We start from the raw sequence: 22,709 nt of genomic DNA, 5'->3' as shown, positions 1-22,709 counted from the left end.
GTTTTTTATAAGGTAGGGGGTGTGGTATAATATGTAATCAGTTATTGGAAGTTCCCATTTCATCACTATTTCTTTCTTTTCTCACTCATTCTTTTAATATTGATAAAAATTCTTTGCAGTGAGAATACAGGGTAACTTAATAATATTTTTAAAGGGGGAGGGTTGGAGTATATTTGTTAGTGGACCATTCATATTTATGTCCAGTTGAATATGATACAATACATTTTATTAATACAAAGTTAATATCAAATTTAAACTAATCTAATCTAACAAAATAAAAATAAATGATGGCCCCTCAATTGTTTATATAGTTATCTTTATCATAAATGTGCCATATATTTTTAATGAAACCCCTCCAAAGTAAAAATAAACAACTTCGCAAAATTGCATTTTGTACTTCCAGAAAATGTCTGTTCCTGTCCACTTCTACTTTAAGGAGGGAATGGCCTCATCCACCTCTGGCACACTTCTTCTGCTTACTACTACCACTACTACTAATAGTAAAATTTGTTTATAGGGGATATCATGCGACAGTAACCTTTAACTGATAAACTTGTGGTCTATTTTTAACGTCTCTAGTTAATTAGGGATGGGACCACCATTAACGTGGTCATCCGAGCCACGTGAAGGTCTAACCATTTGCAGATGTAATTATGAAGGTGGCACCTTATCAGTTATTTTAAGACCCTGAGTGTTGGTCCGGCCGAGGCTTGAACCACGACCGCCTGCACAACAAACTGACGCTCTTACCAACTGAGCTAACCGGGTGGCAGTTGCAGTGCTATTAACCATATTTACAAAAAAGTTCATTGATCCTCAGTTTTATTTAAACAAAACATTTTTAAACTATGAGAATTATATTTACACCAAGCTTTAAAACATTCAATATAAAGTTCCTTTGCTTGCAAACATCTTTGAATACTACCATTGCAAAACAAAGGAGGATACCAGTATTTTTATTTTCTTATACTAAAACCAAATCAAAGTTAGATAAAAATATCAAAACTTAATAATAATAATAAATATGCCTATTCCAAAAAACAATGTCTGGTCCAAAAGCAACAAGTACAATGCTGACAACTGGAATGAATGTTGGATTGTCTTGTAATTCATTCAAGTCAGAATTATTTTTATAGGACTAAATGTGATAATATATGTGAACTTACTCGTGAAAATGTGCATGGTCTATATTCTGTTTCATGCATTTGTTTCATTCAAGGGACAATGTTCGTCATAAAAGAATAATTCTCAGAGGAATGTTATTTGATCTGAAATGGGCAATTTGCATACAAAACTAAAGAGGTTTCTCTTCTTTTCTCTCTTAACAAGAAGCATGGATATTTAATGGAATTTTTACCAATCCCACTTGAGAAGCTTGTTTTCTACTTTTCCACAGGACATCTGTATCCTTTCCCTTATCTTCTTATAATCTTATATAAAGAGTAAAATGTGCTGTTGCCCCCAGGGGGATGGGAGGGTGGGGAGGGTACTCCCATATAATGATGAGCAGGAATGATTATCGTATCTCTTAGGGGTTGAAATCATAATTCACTCCCTCTTTGAGGGTAAAAAAGGAAAAGCTGTTGGTTTTTGGCATGTGTGGTATCTTTTTTCATGATCTTTTTTCATTAAAATGGAAAGTGTTTGAGGACTTTCAGCATATGTTTGAGTAAACTCAATGATCTTTGTTTCAAATGATTTATCTTGTGTTTCAAAGTGGTATCTTTTAGGGCTAAAATTAAGCCAGGACTACACCCAACTCTCTTTTAAGGGTTAAATTTATTTTTTGATAATCATCCCTGCCCTTTCTGTATGGTGGTACCCCCCTACTGGCCATGTTGACAGATTACTTATATCTGTATCTATGTCTTTGAGGATCAAAGTTTCTGTCATTTCTGTGCCAGCGATAATCATTTTCATACCAACCCAGTTCAGAATCATGATTACCATAGTGACATGGATAATAAGGATCATATCTTTGATAGTCTATTCTTCTGTCGCGAGGGTGGTTATTTCTTCTATCATAGTTATGGTTCCTGTATGGCCTTGTGTGCGTTGAGTGAGAACGATTAGTATGTCTGGAAGAGTGCCTAGGTTCTTGATCATCATATTGGTCAGTCCATGCATATTTTCCAGGACTACTAAAGTCTGGTACAAAATCATCAGCCCAGTTGTCTTCTCTATGGAACCTTCTTTTTCTGTCGTATATTTCTCTATAATTACGTGGCTTATCTGGTTCCCTCTCCTTTGAGTTCATTTCTTGTCTAGACAATTCTTTGCTGTAGTCTTTAAAATCTACATCATGTCTGCAAAAGAGGAATAAAAAATATTAGTTTAACACAATTAAGCAATCAATAACCTCATCATCACCATCTCATTCTCAGTTAGACCGCGAGCAGTCCCGCTATTTCCCTTGGTCACTGTTCGTATGTCTGTCCATGTCGAATGGCCGAGGAAGATTGGTTACGAGTCAAAAGTCCCTGAGGGACTCCCCAGCCCCCTCCCCCAGGGACTTTTGACTCATAACCAACCTTCCTCAGCCAATCGTCACGGACAGACAGACCAACAGTGACCATGCCATCATTAAGCCATCATCATGCCATCATCCACAGCCTCCAGACTGCTACCAAAATCATAATCATCATCATCATTAATGTCCTTTTCAGGAAACATTTGAATCAGATAATAGATTCAAACCTTTTTGAAATCTAATGTAACTATTTTGCGGAGATTAAGTACTTATGTTTTTCCTGAAATTACTTACCTAGGTTTTCGCAATTTAAGATCTTCTAAATAATTCTCTCTCTCTATGGGATAACCTCTTGCATCATTGAATGCTAAGAAACATGGACGGAAACATTAGGTGTGGGAATTTTTTAGTGGAAATCAAGTCAGAGGAAAATACATTAAGGGTTTTAACCCTATAGATAGATAGATTTAGATAGACAGACAGACAGACAGATTCCTTTATTTATACATGGACCTCTCATCAGTAAAAGTACATAAATATATAATTACACAAAAATTAAATACAATAAATAATAAAAACAAAAGTTGAGTAACCGCTAGTCCTTGTTTGTGACAAAATGCTTTTTTCAACCGGACTCGAAGGCCCTTAGGCCCTTCTTTTTAAAAAAAATACTTCGCGGCAAGGGGAGGACAAGTTGTCCATTGGCGACCCTCAAAGAGAAATTATTAAAGCTGGAACGATTTACAAACTTGGCATTAAGATAACCAGGAGCTAATTTATGTACCATTTTATCCATAAGAACTACATGAAATTTCAGTTACATTTTTTGATAGCTTTCATCAGAATTGTCATATTTCAAGAATGACAATAAATGGCAATTCCATTAATGGTCGATGCATTTATTAATATATTAGCCTTTTATTTCATCATTGCTGAGGAACGTAATAGTAACATAACCAAAACATCCAGGAATGAAGCATAATTCTCAGTCAGTAACATTTTCATTCATTTTAATGTTTATATCCAACCTTTTATGGCATCTTCAGGCTCGTATCCTTTGCAGTCAATCAAGTATCTGTGAAAAAAATTGAATTGAACATATTTCGAGACGACAAAATTATCCGCTACTCGTTGTGCTTCTCCTAACACTCCTCTCGTATTCTGCCAACCCCCGCATGATTTTAAACTGCACACAGCACACACACGCGTTTTCTATTTCTTCATTATCATTACCTGCAAACCATGTAGCCTGTTCTATTAATGCCATGTGTGCAGTGAACACCAACCAATGCTCCTGTCAAACAAAGAAATTATGACTTTATTGATCATACCAGGAAGCGAGGTGTGATTGCACATTATCAATATTGAGTCCTGCAGAACATACTCATATGTGGAATATTCGACTGTTACCTTGCGAAAATAATAAATCTCTTAATTTTTTATTTACCAGTCTTATCATTCTCAAGAAATGAGAAAACTTCGTATTCAAACCTATGAGAATAAAAATACAGAGTGTGTGAAAATCTGAAAGTGTGAAAAAATCATAAGTCAATAGACAACAAAAGCCTAGAAATTTAGGAGGCAGTATGGTCGGGTGGTCATAGCGTCAGTCTCGCAATCCGGTGGTGCAGAGTTTGAGTCCCGCTGTGGCCACTAGCTGAGACTGTATTTGTCCTGATTTCTGATTAGTTCAAATTCAGTTTCTCGACCATGCTTGTAACTAGCCAACTGGTTTGCCTCCTTGCCAGTTGGGATTCTTAAAAACACTTCATGTTTCTTTGATTATTTCTTTATTTAAGTTTATTAATTTGTGGACTACACTGTAAACTAGCAGTTAGCTAAGTGTACTCTCCACATTAAACAAGGTTTTTTTAAGCCTTTCCTTAGTCTTTCTTTGGGTTGACAGGCAAATATACGGATTAATCTGCATGTGAGCATAAAAAATGAATAGTAGGTACCTCTTGATATCTTCTTCTTTGGGTATTTCATGCCCTGGACACATCATTTTCTTGTAAATGATTCCCTTTTCAGTGAGTTCCTGAGTTCAATAACAAATAATGTTAACAAGATGTTTTATACTTTAGTATTCCTATCCCTTGCACAAGAACCTTGCAAGATGCTTTGGAGTAGCCTGTAATAAGTGTAAGCATATAACTGTCTAGATGGGAAAAGTGATGGTTTAAGTTGCACATGCTATAGAAACCAGAGATAAGTCCTGGTTTTAACAAAAAAATCCACTAGCATTTAGGAAGTTGACAGAAATGAAAATAAGTTGCCAAATTCTTTAAGGTTGGACTTACCGTTGGATCATAGTATCTCTTTGTGAAGGTGAAGTCAAGAACCATTCCAAGATGAAGACCTTTTTTATCTAATTCATTGATGAGGTCACTGGGAGTGAATCTAAAACATGCATAGTTACTGTAAGATTTGAAAAGCTTAGCCAGGGGCCGCAGAGGAGGTGTGACAGGGGGGGCTGGCTACATCCCCCTACTTTTTCACTTTTCCCATACTAGTCTCTTATGTTTTTCAATCTTTAGCCTCTACCCCCTCCCTCTTTAGGGTACTCTGTGGCCTCTGTTAGCATATCAATAATCTGGTCAACAAGGGACACTTAAAAATCAGAGTAATAACACAGAATCAATGATCATTCTGTATGAATGACAAATGAAAATTAGCCTTAGACTGCCTTATGAATAGTTCCTTCAGGTGTATGTAAACAAAAGTACCAGATCATGCCTTGTAATGAAAATTGAATGTCTTACCTCTCAGAATGTACTAGGCCCTCATCTCCTTCCATTCCAGTAGCAAATTTCTGGGGGGAAATAAAATTCAGATTTCAAAATTTATATTGAGTCCTGAATCACGAAGGAATTTCCAAACTAGAAATCCAGATTTCTCTTAGGAATGTATGTCGTACGTATGTTTATGAAGAAAATGTTACCTTAGACAATGGTGTTTTGAATGAAATTATCCTCTCATTCTTGATTGGAGTCCAAGAGCAAGATTTATACTCCCTCCATCTGTAGTGAAAACAACAAAGCAATCAACCACAACAAAATATAAGCAGCTAAAGCCTTACCACTTTATGTAAAATAATTAAACATAGACACTGCAAATTTAGTTTTTTCCTTCTCTTTTATCTATTCATATGGCAATAATTTTTTTGTTATCAAGTACTTTCCCTCAAAAACGCATAAAACAAAACAAAAATGCCTACATTTTCACTATCATAGCAACTTTTGCAAGTCAAATCTCACTGATTCAAATAATTTGAATAAAGCAGCTGAAATGAAAGCTGTGGTAGTTTGGCGAAAAAATCTTTCTTAAACTCAAGGTTTTCTAACTTTTATCGAGTCTACATACCTGTCTGGGACTCTTTTCTTATTTACCATCCTCAAAGTGCTGAAAATACGCTTAGGACACCGAAAAACAGCCGTTTTTTTGTAAGTATAAACAGGAAAACGCCGTCGGAACGAAAATGAAAGTAAAATGCAAAAACAACTAGACGTTCCTCGCCACTAGAGCCCAGTCTTTCTTGACCGGCTGAACAGGAAGTTTTACTGACCCGCGGTGTCTACCAATCAATACTCAACTCAACGTGCTTTAGAAAGGTAAATTTCTTTCCTGAAATCTTCCGAGAATTAGTCAAATTCTTTCTGGATTTCAGCTATTTTTAAAAGGATACGATAGGAGACGATAGGGTATTCGAGGTTTTAGAGGATTAAGTGAAGAAAAATGCAAAGACCACCACAGCCAAGTTGTTTTGATCGTGTGAAAGTTGGGTTCATGATTGGGTTTGCTGTTGGAATGAGTTCTGCAGCACTGTTTGGAACATATTCAGCACTAAAGTGAGTCAAGAATTAATGATAGAAACCTCTGGGGAATGGTAGCCTTACTATGGGTTATGGAGAGTAGGATGGGAAACTGTTGAAAGAAGACAAAGGATAGATGGGCAGGATGAGGGTGATCACTTTTCTAAAGCCAATTGGAGATCAGACAAGGGTGAGGGGTGGGGAGGGAGATGTAAAAAATTGAAAGTTAATCCTATTTCAGGTTTCTACAATCTCATATATACTCAGAGCCCATGTTCCTCTTGGTCAGTGCCAAGGAATGAGAAGCTTTGGCTGCAGCCGATTTTTTGAGCATTCTGATTCGGCCAAACAAAAAATAAGTCTGTTTCCTGTTGCATGACCGACCCTAATTTTCTTTCTAATTTTTGCCAACCCTAATATTTTTTTCATTCCCAAATGTACCACAGGGTTCCCAGTAAGCTCATTTCCACTGTTGCATCAGTAAAAATAAATCCGACCTACCGATTCTCTCATAGGGAGGAAAACCAGTGAACCTGGAGAAAACCCATTATGGCTCAGAAGAGAACAATATATCGAACAAACTCAACTCACATATTATCTAGCCCAAGCCAGGGATCAAACCTTTACCACAGCAGTAAGAGACGAGCACTAATGCACTATGTCATCCATGTCACCCAGTCTATCCACTCTATCTGAAACTAAAATAGCTAACTGTCACGAAAGTTTTAGAAAATAAGTGGATTTTTCAAGCACAAAATTTGCTTGGATAGAACTCAGTATTATCTAGGATATGCTATAATAATCAATTTTTGCATCTCCTGGAAGTAGATAAGCAGGAGACTTTGAGCAAATTTTGGCAAAAATCAGTGCAAGTTGAGTTGCGGGCCAGTTTCTCTTTCTTTTGCTGTAGAGTTGTGTGAGGAGAGTTTGAAGTTTCCTGTTCTTTCATTTTTTTTCTCTAGTTTTTCTCCCTTGAACGAAAAAATCAGAACTTGTTCTCAGGTGCAATCAGTCACTTGTGCAATCAGTCCCTTACAAACAGTGTGGAAAAACTGTAATATATAAATCATTATTAAATTTACTATTGTACAGTCTTCATTTGGGGGGGGGGGGGGGTGAGATTTATATGAAATAAATATGTAATTTCTTTCTTGTTTAGGTATGGTTTAAGAGGACGAGAGCTTGTCTCCAGTGTTGGAAAGATTATGTTACAAGGTGGAGGAACGTTTGGAGTATTTATGTCAGTTGGAACTGCTATCAGATGTTGAATACAGTACACCAAGATGATCTTCAAGATGTAGGGATATGACAGTTGAGCAAAGTTGAGGACATCCTTATGATATGGACGAAACTGGAGTGCAGCATACACGGGTGTGTTATATGAAGTAACTGCATAAATTATAAAATGACTCATCCTAGATAATCCAAAATAAATGACATTTGATAGATAGATAATTTGTAACACCGTATGGTATGTAAAAATGAAACTGATGCTTTGGACGTTAGTCCTTCATCGGAGAGAAACGTCCGAAACGTCAGTTTCATTTTTACATACCATACGGTGTTACAAATTATCTATCTATCAACTGTTTTACTGAAAACACCGACGCAGTTTACACTAGTTTTCACTAGTTTTCCACCTTATTCAAAATAAATGACTTCTCTTTTATAGAATCCTTGCTTTTTTTGAGCTTATAGTGAAACAGGGGGGGTGGGGGGGAGATCAAAATGAATAAAAAATATAAAAAATCAGTGACTTTACGTTATGTAAGTATGTGCGCCATATATATTGAAGGATGCAATGCACAATGGATCAAAATACACTTTCTTGAGTTGCGAGTGGAGTACGTTTTTGAGAGGTGTTTACCGGTTTGTTTAGGGGTTGCGCGTTTGAGTTGCGAGTTGAGTTATTTGTCTGAGATGCAATATTTGAGTTGTGCGTGTATATAAGTGCGTGTGAGGCGTGATTTAGTTAAATGCGCAATTGAGAGTCATGCATGAATTTCAATCACCGCATCTATGACTAAAAGGTGCAGGATTGGACATTTCCGTCCAAGATGATCAACGAATCTCACATAGAAAGATTATCGATCCAAAGGAAACTTCTCCTTTATCAAGAAAATTTCCCTGTGGACCTGGGGTAAAGTGCTAAATTCAATACTACATGAATGTTAAATTTTCAGCCTTGTCCCGGTGGTCTGGGGGTAAGGTTCTAAATTCCTTTCATTTGCCATTTCTTCCGATTAGAAGCTTTAAAATTGTTATCAATCAAAGGGAGAAGGTTTGCGATCATATTCATTATATTTGTAGTTGCCTACGCTACTAGTAAATAAACACTAATGTTATGGATAAAACACTTACTTTTGTCCAAAACATGACAACTTTAACAAAGACAATGTTCGTCCATTCTGATCGAGTCACGTCAGGCCTGCGATCTAACCTCGATTTTACGACACATCTAGTGTATGCCGGCCATATCCTTTCAGAATTGTTACAATAGGAAGACATGCTTATATAACAGTGGAACATAATCGGACGTAACTTATGGAGCTTTTGAAGATGTACGTCGAGGTGGCGTAGAATAAAATTGAGAACAACTCTAACACAAGCTATATCCGCGTTCTTTAGTAACCTCATGATTTCAAAATTCAAAAAACGATGAAACTGTTAAACACTTCACTGGACTGGTTTTGAAAATACAACGCCGTTCAAATAGGACAGGGCTGGAAGGGTTATTTTGTGAAAAGTAAAATGCCTTTTTGATAATTTCGTGAGAAATGATTTAACCGCTGTTATTCTTTTTTTATTTTTTTTAAAAAAACGTCAATGGCAATTATCGTTATTTCGTGAAACGTGATTTGACCGTTTTATTTCCCGTGAAACGTGATTCTTATCCCCCTCCTCTTTACCAAAATCAGCCAAACGCGCTACTAGTGGGAAATGTTTTCTTCGCCAGAAAATAGATAGAATTGTAGCGGAATGATGAAAACGTCGAAAGTAGTGGTACGTGACTGCATGTTAAAGTGCAAACAGGTCCTTTCTGCTGTTTATTCTCACAGCTTTTAGCATAATCAGAAGTTCATTTCATTTCAATGCGCGATATCTAACATGTCTCAACTTTCATGCAAGGAATTGTTTTCGGGGGGAAACGAAATCTTATAAGAAAAAATATGAAAAAATATAATATAATTTGGATAACTTATACTTTTGAATCGCAAACACCTTTTTACGGAGCGAAAGATGTACGGAGCATATACGTACCCCTCCCTCTTGACAATAGATTATAGCACCATAAAAATGTAAATTAATTCGTAATAGACCATATATTATGATTTATGATTTCAGACAGAAAATCTATTGGTTCTCAAAGATATAGTTTATAGTTAACGATGTCCAACCATTTACCATTTCCAAAACAGCGTATATAGAATCCCATTTCCAGCACGAAAAAAATGGCGAACTCAGATATTTTTTACGTCGCTATACACATATATATCAGTACCCCAAACAAACAGGTAAAGAAAGCGGTTTTTAGCAGATGGTAAACATTTCAGGTCAAGTCTTTGTTCTGATCTATAAAAAGAAAGTTAGCTGGAATATATTAACATTTGAAAGTAGTCTCATTTCCCACTTTGATTTCCGGCGCGCGCGCTGCGCGTGAGCAATGAAGACCACTTACTCATGTAAAAACACCAACAGGAGGAAAACTATGAAGGACCTATGCTCGGTCGTAATTCAGACCTTTTATTTGTCTTTAGGCAAGCTTTCTTGTTTCCCTAAGCTAAATTGTCATCAAATATGTGCAGTTTAATTCAGAAAAAAGGGAATGGATGAGAGAGAGAAAGGTAGCAAGCACTCGAAGGCTCGCTTGTCGACGCTGAGCGATCGCCATATTTCTACAGCTGGTGCTCAAGCCAACGACGAAGTCAGCTCTCAAAGAGACGCTTCTCAGACGATTTTAACCATGGATATTGAAGAAAGCATGCCAGTTTTAAAGGAGACTTTCAAAAGCATCAGTGGAGAAATTTGCTTGTGTTCTAGCCAGCAGCAAGGGAGAAAGTACTTCGGTCATTTTGAGATGGGTACTCGCATGAATTCAAGTGTCAAGCAAATTGAAAAAAGAATAGAAGAAAGACTTGGACTAACATTGATGAAGGATTGTTTATTGAGACTTCAAGCTTCCCTTGAATTCGTTAGCGAGCTAGAAAATACTATGGAGAATTATCTTAGCTACTACAAAGATTTAAAAGAAAAAGGAACGGAGCTAGAAAGGGATTTCTTGTTCAATGGTCATCGTTTCCACGACCTGTGCTTGACTGCGAAAGACCATCTCACGTTCTGGTCGCTGTTCACTGAACGCTGCTCATCCGAGACCACAGTAAAATATACCTCCCCTAGGCTACAGAGTGACCTACAGTGGGTTCACAAGGCTCTGCTAAGAGTGATAAGTCGTTTTACGACTTTGATTTCGACTATTTTAGTTTATGTATTAGACATAGCTTGCTTTCAGCAGTGGCAACTGTCAGACGGACTCCTAAAAGATATCTCGTCCGCCATTGAGGATTTAAATCGCCTCTTGGAATATAGCCGAAGTGTTTTGAATGAGAACGACGTCCTGTTTAAACTGAGTTCTGCAAATTCGTTTTCTGATTCAACAGTGTGTAAATTGTTTGGCTTCTGTGCGACGGTAAGACAGATTCCCTCAAGTAATGTTTATCCAGTGACCCTTGGTAAACTTTTCCAAGGCACGGCAAAAAGACGGGCTCGCGTTTTAGGAGGTCATGTTTTGAGCTTTGTACATCAGCGCCAAGAGATTAGTGGAAATCTGAAGAGTGACCTTGTTCGAAAGCTCGAATGGAAAGATTTGAATACTGTGAACATTGATCACAAAAAGCTAGACCAAGGCAATGGAGTTGTGACTGTGAGAAGCAAAAATCATGTCCCCCAGGTTAAATTAGATCCAAATTCACCTCTCGTCTCATTTGAATCAATTGAATATCAATTTATAACTGAACTGATTTCCAAGCTAGCTACATCTAACTCTCTCATGTCAACGCACGGAATAGACAAAAAGCTACACATGCATAAGAGCCTTCCACAAAAAGGCCTTTATCACACAGACAATGAGGAAACACAAGACCAAATGGGTGAGGGTACTATTCCTGCTCATGATAACGAACCAGAGGCTGGTCACAGCATCTTGAAGCACTCCACTGGGTCCGTGTCACCACGGCTAAGCAAGCGAGTGCAATGGCATCATTCAATTGACATGGACAGTAAAGCACAAGTGTCCGCCCTTTATATGGACATATTCTGGTCTAGCTATAGTATAGTGATATGCCAAATGATGGAAGTACTTGGATGGGAAAGGAACTACAAGGGTATACGTGGACCACTTCCCCTCTGGTCAGACGATATAATAATGTCTGTCGTTAGGGGCCTGGAGTCACTCCAATTGTCAGGTATTGTTATCATACTTCCTTGTTGCTATGGGAGAAATTTGGTTGCCAAGGAAAAGACCCTAAGTTAACCAAATATCTTCTATTTATATTATAGTACTTAGAAATTACCTTTATTTTAAAATATTCTTTTTTCCTATCTTTCTTTTTGTTTTTAACCTCTTAGGATGACATACACATGGATTATAAATCATATACATATACTTTGGGGGGTTTACTATGAAAGTCCTTTTGCTAACATCGTATGTCAGGAAGACAAGTCAGATGGAATCCAGTAAAACACTCGTGGGATAGCTATCTAAGACTTATATTTGAGCAATTACCAGTGTTGACATAAGGTCTGAGGTTGAGTGGTACTATCCAATTTGTAAAAATTTCAACTTAAAATCAAAGTTGTATCTCTTTAAAAAAATCTGAAAGTCTACTTAATGGATAGAAAGTTCTGTGGAAATTGTTTACGTTGTTGAGGAAAAAAGAAGTCCTTGTGTGATACCTTAAATGCCAGGTTGATGTAGAGGTTTTTTACTAACGGTGCATGTATTGTGGTTTAGGGGAATGATTAGGTCAAATATATTTTCAAAATCCACAACACCAATACTCATTTCCTTGAGATTTGGTGACATTTTGTATCACTAGAACCTGGAAACAAAGCTACAGTAAACCTCTTCTTTTCCTCTCTAAAAACTGATATGTTGAAAGTAGCAAATTTTAAGGATAATTTCCAGGAAATGTTGTACATTGAGTTGTTTTTCTTTGTCAGGTGTATATAACAAATTGATTTAAATATATTTATCAGTTTTGGATTTATTCATTCTTAATTTTCATGCTTCATAATTTGATAGTAGAGTTTGGTATTGAAAATATTGAAGGTTGTTTTTGGGAATCTAAGGTGGCGTAGTGGTAGAGTGGTCACTTCTGGGGTCTTAGGCTTAGGCTTGATGCCCGAACTCAGCAACACTTTCCATTTCTACTCCAACTCCAACTCTGACTCTGACTTGGTCACAGGCTTCAGGCTTTTTTTCATACTTTTTCAAATTAAAAATCCATGCAAATAGAAATTTTCAAAACCAGAAACCTAACTAAATTTTAAACACTTGACTGAAATCTTGAGAAATACTCAAATTTTTATTGCAGATTTGAGATATATTTTCGAGCAAAAATAAAACCTTGAAATAATGCCTGTCTTTTTTATGAATATTTAAAAAAATTTAGAAACATAAGTTCTTTGGATGAGTGCCATTTAGATTTTTTGTTGTTGTTGGGATATTTTAGAAAATTTGAAATCCTTCATTATTACAAAAAACATAATACTAACCTTCATTGTTGACAAATATTTGTTTTTATTTGGATCAAAATTATTTGCTATTTTAGCTAAGATCTACCAGGAAATATAATGCTTTACGTTTGATGGTTGTTAAAATTGCAATTTTACCTTAAAGATTAAACAGTTTTTAGATGAATGTTTAGTGAACCAGGGTCTTAAACATAGCTTGTAAAACAGACATATTTAGTTTTGGAGTGGCTTGTTCTGGCGTATTTGCCAATCACTTTTAAACTTACAGCAAATAGATTAATTAATAGACATTTATCTTGAAGATTGTTCTGTAAAAATCTTATATCCCAGCAACAGGCTTCTATCATACCCTTTATGGTCCTCAGTCTGATTTTACAGTCAAACCACCTCAAGCGTGAACACGTAGAGGTCATTAATGACTTTATTTTTGGATTCTTGATTTCATTATTTGATTCGAACATTCATTAATGAAAACGAATCTTCAATATTCAAAAAAATTATAATAATTTGAAAATTCGATTAACTTGGCTTGTAGGCTCTTGTTTATTCTCATATTCTTGTATACTCGTATTCCTGGCACAAAAAGTTGTTTTTGCATTTCAGTTGCATATTTGCTAGGTTTTGTATATGCCAGGCTTTGAAGAATTGTTTTCAATAATGAATGTTCGAATCGAATAATGAAATCAAGGATCCAAATATAAAGTCATTAATGACCTCTACGTGTTCACGCTTGAGGTGGTTTGACTTTAAGAGAAAAAATATGCAAGGAAATACATTAGCAAAGAAATGGTTTACAGAGTTTTTTCAAATAAAAAATGAATTTATTGGTCATGCTTGTCATGCTGTAGTGAACAAGGCCTTAGGCTAATGTGAATTACGCTGTCAGGAGAAAGAATGATGATTGAAGAAAGTAGGCTGTTCTTAGCAGCTGAACACCAATTGATCAACCATGGTTGAACTATCAATCAAGTGCCATCAATCATTGTTGACTATGGTTGGTTGTGGTCAATATTGCCTGATTAAACATAGCACGCTATTTATGGCTGTTCTAAGATCATGATTGATTGATAATTGCTCAGCTGCTAGAATAGCCTGTTGATTAACCAAAAACCAAGCTTTATTGAACACTGAAACAACCTCTGAGATCCAACTCAGAGCATCATCAACTAATAAACAAATTGAATGTGATAGGCATGTTGGTCTTGTCAAAAACCAGAGAGCCTAAAGAAGAGCAGTGGAAAGGCAAAGCAATAATCTCTGCTCATGTGTGATTCTTCTGAGTCCAGGAATCAAACCTGAGACGTCACAGGTGAGAGCCATATGCAGTACTCCTACATCGCTGTTATAGAATCCCATTGCTGTGGGATGAGACAAAACAATCCAACTGCAATACACTTCATTCACCTTGGTGCAATGGTTTCCCATTTTAGACCACTAGTCATTCCCTAGAGTATCATTTCTTTGTTTAAAGGTTGCACATGAGAAGACGCATGAATATGGATAAAACTCAAACAGAGAATCTTATCTCTAAGGAACAACATGTTGTCTGTGATGGAAAAACATTGACACCAAGACGAATAAGGCCTACTCTTTAAGTGTCATAACATTGACATAATATTGCCATGTATAGTTTCATAATCAAAATAGTGAAGTTGAGTTTAATTAGATTATTCACAAATTACATTTATTACATAAGTCTGTCCATTGGAGTCAAGCTTGAAAATTTAGATTAAAACGTAACCACAAAATCTTTTGCTTCAAGTTAATCTTTGGTTTGAGGTTTTTATCAACAAAAAAATAATATTCATGCCCTCAGACTTCTCATAAAGTAGAATTTCAGTTTTATGCAAAGAAGGCTACAATCATTACTATTCTAGAGTATAGTGTCGTGCTGTTACGTTAGTGATGGAAGAAAAGGACACACATTTGATTCATATAATTTCAAATTTCACCTTCTGCAATAAACATGTGAACTGGGAAGTAAAGGAGCTTCTAAATTCAAATTAGAATTCAGTGGATGAAGAGCCACTATGAAAATGCCACTGTTAAATAATATATTTATTTATGTCTTCTTAATAACTGTTGTAAAAATTCACTGCTATTTTTTTTGAAGAGATCAATAAAAGCTACTACACAAGATATCATTGAAGACTAATATTATGGTCTTCAACCAGAAAAAACAAGCCATCCACAGCCATCCCGATTCATTTATCATTTGAATTCACTTAAGTATTTTTTCGAGACATATGCAGGTTTAACCAAAAGAAATTAGACTTTTATCAGGACACATGTCAAAGCAGGTACCACAGTGGTCAGACAGATGTAAAACTGTTTGGTTAAAAACTAATTTTGAATGGGTAGTTTCGTTTTACCTGTCAAATGAATGATTCTGAATAGACAGCATATCAGTTCAAAGGGATAATTACTTCAGAAACATGTGCAATTGAGATCGGATATTTGCTGTCAAGTCACTCTTGCACCTGAATAGCTGAAACCTGATAGAAAGGCTGTCTTATAGTTTGGTATCACATTATTTTCCTACATGGAGTATCGTTTTCATCTATATAATTTATAGATATTAATAATTTTACTCTTTTCAAGAATGCGTCTTTCATGGATAGTAGGCCAATGATTTAATGCTAATGATATATTTGAAGTATATACTCTAATTGATTATTATAAACCCTGGATTCTAATTGGCTACTACTACATACTTGGTAGAGTTGATGTCATAGATGTGTAAGCGATCATATATGTCAGTATTGATGATGTCATAGGTGCAATATACATTAGGAAGAGTTGCAATGTCGTGATGACATTTTTTACTGTTGATGGTTCGTAGACTTGTTTTTCAAATTAAAACATATATTTTACTCCAATAAAAACACTATTTTACTTCAATAAAACATTATTTTACTCCAATAAAAACACTATTTTACTCCAAGAAAACACTATCTTACACCAATAAAAACACTATTTTATTCCAATAGATGATAATAATATATTATTTTTGTTTTGTTTTTAGAATCTCTTCCACCTGATGGATCCAAGGCACTTCAGTTAGTTAGCAGATATATCCTTTGTATTGGTGCAATGTCTAGCTGGGATCAAGGTATGGATCTATTCTATCTGCTTTCTCTTTTTCTGCAAAACAGTCATTATTACAGTCTGTGAATAGGCCTTTTCTGAGTTTGATAAACAGAATGCGTTGTGGTCTAGATTGGGTACAAACAACACCATATAAGGCATGATGTTTGTACCGAAGCTAGACCACAATGCACCATGTTCACTGTCTCAAAAAAGGTCTATGGAACAAGATGATGGTGCAAATGATTTTGATGGTGATAATTATAATGGTGCTATTGACTTGGTGGTAATGATGGATGTGATGATGATGATGGTTGTGATGATGGTGTTGATAATGATGGTGCAGGTGATGATGATGGCGACAATGAAGTTAGTGCTGATGCTGTTGGTAACAATGGTTGTGGTGATGATAATATTGATAATGATGGTGATGATCATGATGGTGATGATCATGATGGTGATGATCATGATGGTGATGATCATGATCATGATGGTGCTAATGATGTTGACCATGTAGATGGTGGTGATGGTGATGGCAATGATAGTGCTTGTACTAGTGATGATGGTGATGATGATTGTGTTAGTGATGATGGTACTAGTGATGATAAGGGTGATAATGGTGCTAGTATTAGTGATAATGGTGCTAGTGCGTGGTGATGACGCTGGTGATGATATTGATGGTGATGATGATGGTGCTGGTGATAATGATGATGATAATAAAGATGATGCTGGTGATGATGGAAATATATTTATCCTAATAGGTTAATCATTTTTGTTTTTCTTTAGGTTTCTGTGATCTCATAAGCATAGCCCAAAAGGACAAATGCACCTCCTCTAACAAACCAGATGATTGTTCTCCATCAACCAAGACAGTCGAAGCCATCATCAACCTGTTACACCCAATGATGAGCATTTTTGAGGCAGCACAGAAATGGACAACTCATTATACAGGATCAAACAACAACTGTACCATCTACATGTTTAAAGACTTAAGCTGTTCAGTGCTACCAATTCTTAGTCGCATGCAGGCCATACTCAGTTTTACTCAATACTGGTTGGAAACAAAACTGTACCACTTTCTCTCAGGCTGGACTCTAAGCCCATTCTTCATGCTTCTTCACTGGGACTTGCCGATACTGGTTAGAGTATTGAGTATGACTGTGGATAAGGTCAGGCCACTCTGTGTCGGACAGGGTGGAAACTACTCATGGGGTCTATTACCAGTACAGTTAGAAGAATTGCAAGAGATTTTAAGTAGAATTAAGGTAATATTTTATATAATTATTATTAAATCAATATTCACGAGGGAAACTCAATGTATAGTTTCCTAAAATATCCAAATTCTGGCGGGGAGTGGGATCCGAGAGAAAAAAATCAGAGTTGTGTGAAGGAAAATTGGAAGTTCTTTGGGGTGGGGGGGAGGGGTCGTATTAAAAATTCCTCCCTTGTGGGGATACAACTTAATCTTTGAAAATATGTTAGCAGAACAAGATACTATATCCCTGGCCCATTTGTAGAAAGGGTGGATAGCATTATCCGATGGATAAATCTTTATCCAGTGAATGAGTTGATGCTGTTATCCAATAAATGTATCCAGTGGATAAGGATTTATCCATTGAATAGTGTTATCCACGCTTCATACAGCTGGGCACTGCAGGTTTAATTTGCATCCATGCCGTAAGCACTAATGTTACTATATTTAGACAAACAGTGTTTGCCTCTTTGAGAATCCTAGTGGTTGCATTACCTTATTCATTCAGTGGTTACCTTACATTCTGTTCTTTTCCTTCAGCATTTAATCACTGAATACAATCAGTTGTTTGAAGATGACTTGAGAAAGATGAGTAGTGAGTTCTTCCAGGAAGCTATGCCAGTAGGAAAAGTATGGAAGAAAAGCAGACAATCAGGTATTGTCATTTTTAATTCAGAGATAACGGCATTTCAGTGTATAATATCTGGCCAAAATCATTGGTACTTGTCCAGGCAAACACCTCTTGATCTTTCACATCAACTGGTCCTGTTGATCAGTCCAATGTAGCCATTAAGAGCAACCATTCAAGGGCAGATCCAGCCAAAATTTTAGGGGGGGCTAATTGAGTTTGGGGGGGGGGGGGGTAATTGAGTTTTTGGGGGGCTAATTGAGTTTCTTCCGTCAACACAATGGAAAACAATAAAAAAGGGATATAATTATTGGTAGAGTGCATGCAGTAAAACCATGAAATAAAAACAAAGCTGATACTGACAAATAGTAGCTATTTAGTGTGTAATAGTTGCTAGCACTCAACCAGAACATTATTAAACAAAAGACACAAATGGTCTCTTGTGTATTTGTCTGAGTGATAGCAACTATTACTCACTAAATTGTGCTATTTTTCAGTATCAACTTTGCTATTTTTCAGTATCAACTTTGTTTTATTTCATGGTTTTACTGCATGCACTCTATGACAGAAAAATCTCTAAATTCAAATGTGAAAAGCAAAAGTCTCAAATTTTATGGTAAAACCCTTGAATTTCCACAGGGATACCCTGCCAACCTAATTCCTACGTTGAGCATAGCATTACTCAGATCTTAGAGCCAGTGATTTATGGAGCTTCACTCCTTCCCATGGACTCACAGCTGAAGCTATTGGCCTTGGCCACCACAATCATGATGGAAGCATGGAGTGCGTACATCTTGAAAGAGGAAATTATATTCAGGTAAGTATAATTAAGAAAATCATTTTTAACTCGTGGATACTCGTAGCTCAAAAACGAGTTATTGTGAGGGGTTTTAATATGCAAAAATGTCACTCAGTCACTCACTATAGTGTTATTATGTTGATAACTAAACGATTGTCAGTCATATTAAGTTATTTGCGATCAATATCTAAACCAATCACTCAATTAGAAAATATACTTATATAATAATTTCTATACAATAGTTATAACTAAAAATAAATACACTTTAATATCCACAAGTTCACCATCATTTACCACCACCATCATCATCATCATCAACACCACCACCACTAACGGCATCATCATCATCATTATTACTATTATCGTTATTATTATTATGTGCAGTACTAAAACGTATAGATGCAAAAATTATTATTATTATTATTATTATTATTATTGTCATTATTATTATTCATTATTTCCTGCAGTTCTTTCATTAACTGTATCAATATGTGTCATTCTCTTGAGTGGTATGTTTTTGTTAATAATAAGATACATTGAAATGTTTTTTGTTGTTGAGAAATAATAGAATATACCCAATCTTGGCAGGTTGTAATAAGGTTGATAAGACAGCACAAGCACAGGAATGCTATATAGCCTGTGAAAACACAACCGTCCAAATGATCAGCAGCCAAAGAACACAGACATTTTAATAAGATTATTTCTTCTCAAAATTTAATTGCAATATTTCATGTTTTCATATAAATAAATTTTCATTTTTATTCCAGCTTTTATGGAGCACAGCAAATGCAATTGGATTTCAACTACATCAAATGTTGGATCTCCTCTGATGCTAGTGGCTTGTCCACAGAGATGCAATCCCACCTCTTAGGACTAGAAACATTCCATCACCTTGACGGCGCAACACGACTTCTCATGTTACAACCCAGAAAGAAGAAACAGATGGATGAACTTGATGTGGAACTGGAGTCCAACATCAGTGCCGTCAGTAGCAGCTCTGTCCTGTCGTCGTTTTCAGGCGTAGATATCGACAGTTATGAGATTGATGTCTTAAATGACAAGACGATACCAAACAAGCAACATTGGCTTGATCTGAGACTACGAGGTGGCAAAACTAAGAAAGGTTTGATGCCATTCTGTCTTAAAGTACAAGAAACTAAGTAATATATTAAGCTAATTAAAGTATTTAATAGCTGCTTTCAAATAAATGATGCTACCAGCAAAATAGCAGCCACATGAAGGGTTGCCAATATAGCCAGTGCATGGTGATGCCAAAACTACTACCAGAATCCTTACAGCTTCCTTAAGGACTAAAAAAACCAGTGCTCAAGGAAGTATGGTCATAAGCTGAATGGCGATGTGAGATTTTTGCAAAGTAAATAATTCTAAAGGGGAAAAGGGCAAGATGGATGTTTGGATAGGAAATGTAAATCTTAGAATATATTTAAAAGCTTGCGTTTAGATTAAAATGATAGTTCTTCCTGCAGATTATAAATTTTATTAAACTAAATATAACAACGGCAAGTTTTTCACATTTATTATCCAAAACTATATGTTTCCTATCGCTGTCTTTTTTAGTATTATGCTTCTGCAAGCAACTACTTATCAAGACTATCCAATGTAGTACGAAAAAAGGTCATATCTGACACTTTGAAGTCAAAGTCAAGGTGTTTATAGGACCTTATTGACGCCCTGTTTCTGGTAGAAGTTGTTCTAAGATATCACCATTCTCACTTGTAAAGGCATCAGTTTATTTCCAAGTATCAAGAGATATAGTACAGAACACGTGTTTCAAGAACATTCTGATTTATCCAATATTTTTATGTGCTATTGCATTGCAAGGCACATGTAATTACTAAATATTATTGTTATTTAAGTACAAAATTATTATTATATATTATGAAACTTATATATATCGATAACTAAAATGTATTAAGGACTGGAGTTTGACAGCTTTCAGAATTTTAAAAAAAAATAGATGTAGGACTATCGAAAAGACTTCTTGAAGCTCGAAATGGAATAGCATGCTAAAGATGTTCAACAAATATTGCAATTACTTGTAACCATATTCCTCAGATTTGGGAAATTATTTCTAATTAGATATTCATTACATATAATTTTCTCATCGTCTAAAGCAGATAATTACTAAGACAGTAATACAATTAATTATTAGACAATTGAGCTTCTGGATGGAAAACTGGATTCAATACCTTAGGTTTTATCCATCTATCTTTCTTAACTTCGTTTTTCTTTCATTTCTTTCTTTCTCTCTCTCTCTCTCCTCCTCTCTCTTCTTCCTTCCTTCCTTTGTTTCTATTCTTTGTTTTCTTCCTTTCTTTCCTCCGTTTGTTTGTTTGTTTTTTTCTTTCTTTCTTTTTTCCTTCCTTTTTTCCCCCTCCTTTCTCATTTTTCCTTTCATCTTATTTTCCCCATGTCATACAGGAAGGCCTTATTTTGAGACCAACAAAGCAGGTCTCTTTAAAGATTTATACCTGTTTTGAATTCCTTGCAAACCCCAAAGCTGCTGAACTGTTTCTTGATATCCTTGACTTTTAAAGGGGATTCTAAGTGTTACCCCTAGTGCAAAGAAGTTTCCAAGAGATTTCTTAAATCTCTGTTACAATTAAATAATTATAAACTGCATCTGTCAGTCTTAAATACAGTAATAAAACTATATTCATTAGAGTGAAGTCATTAAACCTGTGAAATAAATGTTAGACTAATACTCTTTAGTAGACCCTAATTCCATTGTTTTCTTTTGTGTCTTTTTGACTATTACACGTTGACTAGTATTTTTATTTCACGGGTTAAATGCCTTCGCTCGAACAGACTGACTACATTCCACACCTCAGTTCACTGATTAAGCACAAACCCTTTGATTGTGTGTTATCATTATCATGTCTGATTTCTCCTTTGTTATTACCACCAATAATTGGTGCTCCACAATGCACTGCCATCCATTTTTTTATCAATTGACTCTTTAATCAAGTTTGCAATGTACGCATTTGAATGATCTTTTGAAACTTATTATCCAAAGATGGATGATGCCTCTTGACTAGTGAACTTATATGTGGAATGTAGACATATAGGATGAATGAAAAAAATATAAGTTAAATATTCCAAAGAATATTCTATTGACCTATTAATAACAGCAAGGACTGTTTATACTGACTTAAATTACCATCAGTGCATTTGATTCTGCAACATTCCTCTATTTACTAGGGGTTCAAAGCTGCTTCTCTAGAATTGACCAACATTGATATTTATAAAAATTATTGATAAGGAATCATTCATTCATTTATTGGAGGGGTGGCGGATCCAGGATTTTTCAAAGGGGAGTTCCGTTTCTTAAACTGTGTATAATTCTCTTTTGTTTGGTCGATGTTTGACAAAAAATTGGCTCTAATCACCTAATTTACTATCTAGTAACGGACCAAGCTATAATAACACGACCAAACGCAAAACTACTAATATTTTTTTATTAAAATTTATATAAGACATATTTCTATTACCTAAAAGATGAAACCTTCAAGGGGGGGTTCCATGGACCCCTTCAACTCCCCCCCCCCCCCCCCTGGATCTGCCACTGGTTATTGGTGAGAGAATTAGGTGCATTCACTTTAAGGAGAAGACTGAGTTACATACATGTGTATGTGGGGGGAGGGATGGGGGAGTCAAAATTATCCACTTTTTAAATTGAGAAAAAGCAAACCACCCTACCCCCCATAAATAATGAATGTTCCCTTAGAGGACTAAATATGAAATTATATCTGATTTACTGAGGATTCAAGATTATTTATCTCAATTTTATTTTTATGAGATGGATTAATCATAATGCTGAGTTTAGGTATGTTGAGTTATCAATGTTAAGAATTAAACGAATAAATTTTGGTTGAAAGACTGGAAAA

General features: G+C 35.7%; 3 protein-coding genes across 3 annotated transcripts; 2 read left to right on the top strand and 1 right to left on the bottom strand.

The window, feature by feature from the left end:
- Nucleotides 1–805: 805 nt before the first annotated feature.
- Nucleotides 806–6,054, bottom strand: LOC116308424 (RNA/RNP complex-1-interacting phosphatase homolog). Its single transcript, XM_031718839.2, has 10 exons — nt 5,834–6,054; nt 5,412–5,490; nt 5,233–5,282; nt 4,771–4,870; nt 4,429–4,508; nt 3,918–3,961; nt 3,704–3,764; nt 3,499–3,545; nt 2,765–2,837; nt 806–2,306 (listed from the first exon to the last, which is right to left on the bottom strand). Exons 1-10 carry the CDS (start codon nt 5,860–5,862, stop codon nt 1,847–1,849), a joined length of 1,023 nt encoding a protein of 340 aa, XP_031574699.2. The 5' UTR covers nt 5,863–6,054; the 3' UTR covers nt 806–1,846.
- A 9-nt stretch (nt 6,055–6,063) lies between these two features.
- On the top strand, nt 6,064–7,956 carry LOC148912254 (reactive oxygen species modulator 1-like). Its single transcript, XM_089028259.1, has 2 exons — nt 6,064–6,318; nt 7,442–7,956. The coding sequence occupies exons 1-2, from the start codon at nt 6,206–6,208 to the stop codon at nt 7,548–7,550; spliced, it is 222 nt and encodes a 73-aa protein (XP_088884385.1). The 5' UTR covers nt 6,064–6,205; the 3' UTR covers nt 7,551–7,956.
- Nucleotides 7,957–9,954: 1,998 nt separating this feature from the next.
- LOC116308423 (uncharacterized) lies at nt 9,955–22,709 on the top strand. Its single transcript, XM_031718838.2, has 6 exons — nt 9,955–11,744; nt 16,061–16,147; nt 16,909–17,387; nt 17,915–18,029; nt 18,642–18,819; nt 19,569–22,709. Exons 1-6 carry the CDS (start codon nt 10,109–10,111, stop codon nt 19,963–19,965), a joined length of 2,892 nt encoding a protein of 963 aa, XP_031574698.1. The 5' UTR covers nt 9,955–10,108; the 3' UTR covers nt 19,966–22,709.

Source organism: Actinia tenebrosa, unplaced genomic scaffold, assembly GCF_029948245.1.
Source record: "Actinia tenebrosa isolate PJP-AT-01 unplaced genomic scaffold, QUT_ActTen_1.0 PGA_scaffold12__29_contigs__length_12842862, whole genome shotgun sequence".
In the NCBI taxonomy this organism is placed as follows: domain Eukaryota; kingdom Metazoa; phylum Cnidaria; class Anthozoa; order Actiniaria; family Actiniidae; genus Actinia; species Actinia tenebrosa.
Note: the sequence above shows the minus strand (reverse complement) of the source record. Positions and strands in the feature narration are given on the sequence as shown.

Excerpts from the sequence above, each read along its gene's own strand:
- LOC116308424 (XM_031718839.2), bottom strand. The coding sequence starts at position 5,862 with ATGGTAAATAAGAAAAGAGTCCCAGACAG. Across the intron at positions 4,509-4,770 it reads AGAGATACTATGATCCAACG|GAACTCACTGAAAAGGGAAT; the intron begins GTAAGTCCAACC and ends TATTGAACTCAG. Across the intron at positions 3,962-4,428 it reads AAAGAAGAAGATATCAAGAG|GTTTGAATACGAAGTTTTCT; the intron begins GTACCTACTATT and ends TTATTCTCATAG.
- LOC148912254 (XM_089028259.1), top strand. The coding sequence starts at position 6,206 with ATGCAAAGACCACCACAGCCAAGTTGTTTTGATCGTGTGAAAGTTGGG. Across the intron at positions 6,319-7,441 it reads GGAACATATTCAGCACTAAA|GTATGGTTTAAGAGGACGAG; the intron begins GTGAGTCAAGAA and ends TTTCTTGTTTAG.
- LOC116308423 (XM_031718838.2), top strand. The coding sequence starts at position 10,109 with ATGGATGAGAGAGAGAAAGGTAGCAAGCACTCGAAGGCTCGCTTGTCG. Across the intron at positions 11,745-16,060 it reads GGAGTCACTCCAATTGTCAG|AATCTCTTCCACCTGATGGA; the intron begins GTATTGTTATCA and ends TTTTGTTTTTAG. Across the intron at positions 17,388-17,914 it reads AGATTTTAAGTAGAATTAAG|CATTTAATCACTGAATACAA; the intron begins GTAATATTTTAT and ends CTTTTCCTTCAG.